This window comes from Crassostrea angulata, chromosome 7 (genome assembly GCF_025612915.1).
Source record: "Crassostrea angulata isolate pt1a10 chromosome 7, ASM2561291v2, whole genome shotgun sequence".
Taxonomy (NCBI): Eukaryota; Metazoa; Mollusca; class Bivalvia; order Ostreida; family Ostreidae; genus Magallana; species Magallana angulata.
In genome coordinates this window covers 52,233,085-52,241,981 of record NC_069117.1, presented here as the reverse complement: position 1 = coordinate 52,241,981, position 8,897 = coordinate 52,233,085, and the positions used below count along the sequence as shown (strand labels likewise).

Genomic DNA, 8,897 nt, shown 5'->3' with positions numbered 1-8,897 from the left:
AAATGAGCTGTTCTGAGTTAAAGAAATATATTTTATTTATGATATGTAATAGGAATAGTATACATGTAAATATATAGAAAATAAACTTTATGAAAAGAAACTTAAGACAGCTGCCACTAATGGTTGCAAATACCATCAGTCAAGAAAACACACCGTCTAAATGAATGTGATTATATATGTGTATTATACATACGGTTTTATTTAAGAAATAAGGAATCAAATAAGGTCAAATCCAACAACGCCTAAAGGGCTTTATGATAGATTTGACCACATTCCGACCAAATTATCACCTCATAATATTCAAAGAATGATTCCTTATTACTTATATTAATATTATTTCCAATTTCTACACTTTAAAACAATATTTTAAAACCACTATTTTTTCATGTAGCACATGCAATGTATTGCTACGCGGCGCAGCCAATGCCGTTTTTCGGCCCATTTGGCGTCGCTCATCTTTTATGAAATTATTGGGCGACAGGCTTCAAAATTAATTTGTAAGGTTATCACACACAGACATTTGAAAATGTGAATATAACAAAATAAAAGTTGATAACATGGATAAAAGTGTGTTTCCAGAAGTACATATATAAACTAAATTAATTGAATGCTGTCGTCAAAAGATTGAAAAATGACTACACCAATGTAATGAAAAATGAGTACAGCCGTAATATACCTAGATATCTTTACATGTTCTTTATCAGAAAAGAAAAGACTGCAAAGGTATGCACAGTGAACTTATCAAAAAATAAAGAGAACTATTAGCATCTGTACATGTATCTGAAAGACTCGTAGGAGGGTTTTTAACACAGCAAAGATTGAAACTTTTTGAACCATTTTTTAAAATTGAACTTCATTGCAATAGTTTCAATTTCAGATTAAAGATTTTACATACTAGAATAAAACCCAAAAATGATTGGTTATAGAGTATATGAAACTATTAAACATTTATTTTGAGACTGCTAAATGTTAAAAAAGTGTGGAAATTTAGCGCCGTTGAAAATAAAAACTTATTGGAAAATGTAAAAAGAAAACATTGTTCAAAGTACGTAATCTTTTAATACTTGAATTTCCAAAATATTGAATGTTTCCCCAAAATTGCTAGGAATTTTTAGCTCCTTAAATTTTTTTTTATAATAAATAGAATATCTGTTTAAAATACATGATAGTTCACTTGGAGAAACAATTTGTAATAGGTACACAGAGTTTAAAAAACATTCGGGAAAATATGACTCAAGAAATGTCATATGTACATGTATAGTGTACAAGCTTGGCAATTTATAAAAATTCCATAAGCAGAATAGCTTATCAACTTGAGCAGGTTTACCATTTCTATTTGTTTTTCCTTTGAAATTGCAGGAAAACAAGGTAATAGATAACGGATAAAAAAACCTGTTAAAAACAAACCTCCATACGAAATAAAAACAAATCTCAATTAAAAACAAATAAATAAAGACATTATAACCAACACAAAAAATAATTATGTATCTGATATATACTCTATGAGATCAAATTATAAAAACCAGCACAAAGAATGTGAAAAAAATCATTTGATGAATTCTTGAAGCTCTTTAAGTTTCCTTTGATAGGCGGACTTCTGATGCTGTTTGAATTGTTTGTAAATGCTGTAGACAGAGTTCTTCCTACTGAGCTCAATCAGTCTGGGAACTTTGCTGACGGAACCTAGTTTAGGGGCATACAGGTATCCCTCTTCTAAATTCTTCGAGGATAGCTCCCAGCAGTAAACCACAATCACTTCAGCTATGATTAGAAACAAAAGAGCACCTGGTGCAGCTTGAATTATTACATCAGAAGAAATGTTACCTTTTGGATAATGTTATTTAATTCTTTAGATAGTTAAGATGCGTTCGACAGCTAAGATTGTTTTGATTTCTGCTATGGTAGGCCTATTCCCATGTTACTGCTTTCCTCGCGTTTTGACGAGTTTTAACGAGAATACAAATACCAGTAAAAAAACAACATTATTTAGTACAATCAAAACCGATTTAAGGATAAAAATCCAAGATTTCTGCATTGACACCTCATCAATGCAAAATTCCCGTAGACTTTCTATTTTTGATTGTGTATTGAAACTTGAAGAGGTGAAGGGGGGGGGGGGGGGTGTAAAAATAATGTGGATTTTTTTTTCGTTCCCGTGGATAAAAGTAGTTCGAGCACAAAGGTATTCATGATTATCGAAATATTAAGCACAAAGTGGTGGAAACAGAAACTTGGGACACAATATTATATGAAGTACAATTAATTTCCGATTACCAGATAATGAAAGATTGAAATTTTGAATTCATGATAATTTTTAACTTCATTATTATTTACCCAATGACAACATTCATAATCTAACGTAGGGCCATAATACCTCCACTTTTTATCAGTACATCCAAAGTTCGTCTCCGTATTCCGTCTTCCGCCTCCTCTATTATCAAATTTCTCTCATTGTAGTCCACAAACATCAAAAGGATCTGCAGTATTAATCAAGTATTTATTCTTAAAAAGATGTTGAATAAAACAACAAAAATCAGAGACTCATGACTAATACTTTCACAGATGGTTATGAAATTTGTTCGTTTTCAATTGTACATATTGGCTTGTAAATTGCTTGGGTACTTGAATAGAAAATATAAACATTAGAACATGAATTGCGCATGAGCTTGAACATTAAGGGTATAATACAAAATATTTATCTTGAAGGGAAATCACAATGAAAGAGTTCCTCTGTGAAAGTATTAGTCATGAGTCTCTGAATCGTTTTGCTGAAACTGTTTATAATGTAGTTGTCTTTTTTTTTTTTTTTTATAGTTTCTTTAGTAGTTTAAGTAGTAGCGCAAGATTTGTTTGCTTTGTTTTTACCCATGTATTTTATTTCTTTTGTCCTGAAGAAGGGACATTATATATATATATATATATATATATATATATATATATATATATATATATATATATATATATATATATATATATATATATATATATATATAACTAGGTTCCGTTCGCCATCGAAGGCAAGATTTTTGTCTTGCCTAGATGGCCGAGTGGGTAGCGCGGTGGCCACTCACTGCTAGGAGAATGGGTTCCAGAGGCTTCGGTCGGGGCGGAGTTGGAGCTCCAACAAAAGGGAATTTCCCTGTGCTTTATATATATATATATATATATATATATATATATATATATATATATATATATATATATATATATATATATATATATATATATAAGTTGATGGCGATTGAGGCGTACTTTAGATGGCGGTATGTTGACTAGGGAATCTGGAGACGTTACAACCACGGACTTCATCTGAAGTCTCTTGTCAGGGCCGACCAGATCCTTCGCCATCTCAACATGATGTCTCTGTGTCTCACCCTCCTCAAACCCCACCACACAGAGGGAATTCTCCAACCTTGTCTACAAACATAATCACTAAACACAATTGGTAAAAACCAAGTCGTACCTTTGTGTTTGCGTTTATTTCAAGTGAACATATTAAGATAAAAAGCTAATTGATAATGCAATTTTCATATGTTCTTGGTTTTACGTTTTTCCTTCCAGAGCAGAGAACTTTTTTTTTACACTAATTTTGATAATCTGAAGAAATGTATACCCACGAAAAAATATTACATCCTGTTTGTATGATTATTCCTTAGGTTAAACAAACATAGGTCTACTGTATAGAAAACATATCGATGGTTTTACCTTCGGTTCCCAAGCTCATTCATTTGGCGTGTTTTGCATTTCATGACAACCCTACCTAAGCCTGTACGTGCCAGTGGTGCTGACACATTTTAAGACTTTTGAACACAAACAGTACTGTATTCTTTGTATTATTTTGATTACTTTTCATATTTAAAGGTAATTTAAATTCTATTTTTTTAAAATAAAAAATAGGATAATGCAAATACTCGATCTACAACTAAACATGTAAAGTTTTACCTGAGAAGTCTTCTTCAAGTTCTTAGGTTCATTTTCAGTAACCGCAGGGACATATTTCTGTAATTTTTGCATCCAGTTTAAAATGCCTGTAATCCATTTTTCTTTTGCATGTGGCGCAAGAATGATGATAATGAGGATTGTAAATGCAATGAAAATGATCCCAAGAAAGAAATATCTGTCATATAGCTGCTGTCTTTGTATTTCTGAAAGAAAACCCCCCCCCACATATCTCCAAATCATTTTCAGACACAACTTGTAAATGCTGCATATATCTTAAGATTGATAACAAAGGTTTAAAAGAAAATTAATTTCAAACTACGTTCAGTAGAATATGTCTTAGTTATGTAATTTGTACAACCATTCTTTTAAAAAGGGGGCTGCAAAAAATATCATTGTTACAAAAGAAGATCCAACTGATATACTCAAAATTTTATGAAACAAAATTGATAAAGATATGAATATTTATACTGAATAAAAGTAGACGATATGGTGAACATTACAATAAAATTCCAAGGTCTACAATTATAAAAAGAACAAAATACAATCGTACCTTTTAATTCCAAATATAACCTCTCGTTTGATATTTTTTCGTTGCTATCAAGTACCACTGAAGATGATATTGAAGCCTCTGAATGAAGTCGACAAAACTGATGAAGTAGAAGCGCTATCAACGCCAGTAACACACTAAACACACTGGGAATTACAAATCTTAAAAAAAGATCATAACAATTTTATTAAGTAAATTAAAAGACATAAACAGACATTAGAGAAGCACATATCCAACTTTTAATGCAATATTAAATATAGAATATATAAATTAGAATTGTCTGAATTTGCTAATTAAAAGATCAAGAATACTGAAAGTACTAAATGCCTTTATTTTGCTGAAATAAGAATGTCAAAAGGTGTACTTCGATATTGTGTTGGAAAGGAAGAAGTATCATCCTATCTGCGATATTGTTATAGTTTCAGATAATTAAGGTCCGTTTCCAGGATGTTAGATAAGTTTTCAGTTATATATCAATTTGCCTGGAAATTTTATTCAATTACATAAGTTTATCGCTTATTAAAAATTTAAGGTAAATCTGATGATTGATGTGTTGATCACTCAGCCTCCTTAAACATAATAGTTTAACACAGGTGTATCGTGAAAATTTGCGGGGGTAAAACCCTTATTGTTTGAATAAACAACTGCGTCTTTGTAAGCTGCGATAAACAACGTTAACATTGAATAGAACGATGGTTAAAATTTACAATGTTCAAACCCGGCACTAGATTTAATCCCAAATCTTGAAAAAAAAATAATAGATGGAGGGTCCGATCGTTACCTGTTATGTGTTTATGAACTATACAATCTCATGCAAGGTTCAGCGCGGTTAGTTCGTAGGTTGTAAAAGCAATCTCTATAAATAATGTGTTACATGCTTGTATCTTTAAAGCCAGCTTTCATTGATTATATGAATGAGTATATGGTTTTGTTGAATTATTTTATTTGAATTGATCATGTAATTTTACTGTGCTTGACCATTGTTTCTTAAAATGCAGATAATACTAAACTGTATAGAAGAACTCTGGAAAATAGCCCATGTTCTTCCTTTATATAAGAAAGGTGATTCATCTCAAATGTCAAATTATAGACCTGTTTCTTTGTTAAGTTGTGTATCAAAGATAATGGAGCGAATTATTTTCAAACATGTGTACAATTATTTTTATGACAATAATCTTTTTTATAAATATCAAGCTGGATTTTTACCTGGCCACTCAACTGTTTACCAGCTTATAGAAACATATGATCATATTTTAAAAGCAATTGATCAAGGCCAATCATGTTGTATGATATTTTGTGACTTGTCAAAAGCGTTTGACCGCGTCTGGCATAAAGGTTTATTGTTTAAACTCCATACTTATGGTATCACAGGGAATCTGTTTAAATGGTTTAATAGTTATCTTGTTAATAGAAAGCAAAAGGTTATGTATCGAGAAGTGTTGTCGTCTACAAAGCCTGTGAATGCCGGAGTCCCTCAAGGCTCTGTCCTTGGTCCATTGTTATTTCTTATTAATGTAAATGATATAGCAGATAATATGTTAACATTCTGTAGACTTTTTGCTGATGATAATAGTTTTCAACATGCTGCAATCAATGTACAAGATATAGAATTTAATCTAAATCAAGATCTTTTAAATCTGGAAATTTGGTCTAAGAAATGGCTTTTGAGCTTCATCCTTCGAAAACCAAAGCAGTTCATTTTAATATTTAAAAAATACTGTAAATCCCTTGTTAAAATTTCAAGATCGTGATTTGGAATTCGTGTCTTCTCACAAACATTTAGGTGTTATTTTTTCTGAGGATCTTTCATGGACAGTTTATATCAACTCTATTATAGCAAATGCTCAAAAGAAATTGGGACTAATGAAAAAACTCAAATTCAAACTTAATAGAAAGTCACTATCATTGTTATATACTTCATTTATAAAACCTCAGTTAGAATATGCATCTGATGTATGAGGCGGGTGCACTTTCATTGATTCCGAAAGGTTAGAACAAATACAATTGATTGCAGCAAGAATCGTCACAGGATTACCTATTTTTGCTTCTGGGGATTCTCTTTATTTCGAAACAGGGTGGGAAACACTTGATAGTAGAAGGAAAATGTCCAGGCTGAAAACCATGTATAAATTTGATAGAAACTTTTTACCCAATTATGTAATGAACATTTTCCCAAATAAACGTGTTAATGCATCCAATTATTTTACAAGAAATGCACAAAACTATAGTATACCAAAATGTCGTTTACAATTGTATAAATCTTCATTTGTTCCCACTGTTGTTAATGAATGGAACGCGCTTTCAAACGATGTCCGTGAAAGCGACTCCATTCGCATTTTTAAAGAAAAAATACATCTTTCTATCATAAATCAGAATGATATTACCTGTCGAACAAAACCTGATTTTGTTTTACTTATGGTGACATATATTTGAGTATTATTCATACTAGACTTCGTCATAATTGTGTACTAAATAGTGATCTTTTTCGTTGTAATATTATTAATAGTCCACTCTGTTCGTGTGGCAAGCTCGAAGACACTTATCATTATTTGTTCACTTATAATAAATATAAATAGGCCAGAAATATTATGCTTAATGAAATTTTCAATATTGTAAATTTAAATATTGTTAATACTCTTGTCCTACTTTGGGGTGACAACGCAATCAATGTCAGCGAAAACAAACATTTATTTTCTCTAGTTTATCGTTATATCAAAGGTACAAAAAGATTTAGTTGATGTTTGTACACTATTGAAAATTTATATATAACTGTCATATGATCTGTTGACCTTACATGTTGTGCATACATTATTTTTACTGTATTATATACTTGTATTGGGAGAGGGCGATCTAAGTTTGTGAACTTGTGCCCAATCCCTGTTGTAATTTTGTACAATAAAAATATGTTCAAATCAAGAACTCTAGCAAAATCATTGTCATACATTCACGTTCTAAAATCTACTTAATGTGTCATTTCACAAATCGGCTTTCGGATTAAGTAGGTCTGTACTGACAGTATTTCTGGGAAAAAATTGTAATAGGAAATGTTTTCCTTTGGATTACAACAAAACAATGAATACTCTGTTTAAGATACTATAGTCTCTCCTAAGTTATTCTTTACGTAAATTTTAAACGACTTTAACAAACATTAAGATACCTGTAAAAAAAAAAGTGCAACTGAAATAAATATATGAAAAAATCACGGGGAAGATGTTGACATCTTTTCTCTATTCGGAAGTACTCGGGACACCTCGCACAACTTTTTAACGTTTTCACCACGGGTACTTTCATGTCTTCTTCAAGACATACAAAATCCCCGTACACTTTTTATTTTTAGCCATGTATTAAAACCTGATAAGCTAAATGAAGCATTTCAAAAAAAGAAATCTTGGGAAATTTTTCCAAGAAAGAGGGGGGGGGGGGGGAGGAGGTTACTTGAGTTTGAGATTGCCAGGGATTCCGAGGCATATTATCAGAAATTTTACCACATAAATTTAAGAAATTTGAACCCCCCCTCCCTGACACCCCCTCTTGATCCGCGCCTGAAGTAAAAACTTAAACAACATGTACCGGAAAACTATGGGCTTTAGATCAGGAAATCCCGAGGAACCTTGAAATGACAACATACTAGTGTTTTACTCCAACAAACTAACAATATATAAATTCATGAACAACTATATATAACTCATGTACAAGTAAATGGTGATCTGCAAGATTGAACTATGAAAAGAACTATACATACTACATGTAGTTTATGTTTGCTCTCGAACTAGGGATCCGGGAAATATAGTCTGATCAGGTCCATGCATAGATTATACCGCCTAGTGTCACTTCATGGACAGGTCTTTAATGGGATAAACATTAAAATATGACAAGTACAATTCCGGTCATAGTCTGCGGAATATTTTGCTATCAAGCTAAGGCGGCAGGTTCAAACCCAATAAGGTCATGATGATGGTCTAGACACTCAAAAACTCTGTTATTCAAATCGAATGGTGACTTTAGATCGTATATAAAATCAAAGACAAATGGTCATATAAACACTGCTAATATTTTACATCTTTAAAGCAAATATTATCCAAATGTCTTTTAAATCAATCAAACATAAACATAAAACATAAAACTAAATACTTGAACTGAGTATTGTGCTCATTTACCTAGATACATACATCTCTCGTCTCAAGGAAAAAACACCATACGATGCGACTTACGTGTCATTTGGAACAGCTGTTGCTTTATCAATTCCGGGGTTGGGGTATAAATAGCAGCCAATGAGTAAAATGGAGGAAATTTCTATTTTCTTGCCACCTTTCACTTCAGAGAAGAAATTTCTGAATTTAAACATTTAACAACAAAAATTTTAAAATAATTTTTGTTCCATAACTCAAGTCAACTAAAAGGCTTTTTC

General features: G+C 31.6%; 1 protein-coding gene across 3 annotated transcripts; it reads right to left on the bottom strand.

Annotated features, from left to right (window-relative positions):
- Nucleotides 1-8,721, bottom strand: LOC128192515 (uncharacterized). Of its 3 annotated transcripts, none has more exons than XM_052865252.1 (6): nucleotides 8,647-8,721; nucleotides 4,493-4,650; nucleotides 3,943-4,145; nucleotides 3,253-3,417; nucleotides 2,375-2,477; nucleotides 1-1,761 (listed from the first exon to the last, which is right to left on the bottom strand). In XM_052865252.1, the coding sequence occupies exons 1-6, from the start codon at nucleotides 8,658-8,660 to the stop codon at nucleotides 1,547-1,549; spliced, it is 858 nt and encodes a 285-aa protein (XP_052721212.1). In that variant the 5' UTR covers nucleotides 8,661-8,721; the 3' UTR covers nucleotides 1-1,546. The 3 variants fall into 3 exon arrangements, with proteins under 3 accessions (XP_052721212.1, XP_052721213.1, XP_052721214.1); XM_052865253.1 differs by having other exon boundaries at nucleotides 4,493-4,570; nucleotides 8,647-8,671; XM_052865254.1 differs by lacking the exon at nucleotides 3,253-3,417.
- Between the last annotated feature and the right edge of the window lie 176 nt (nucleotides 8,722-8,897).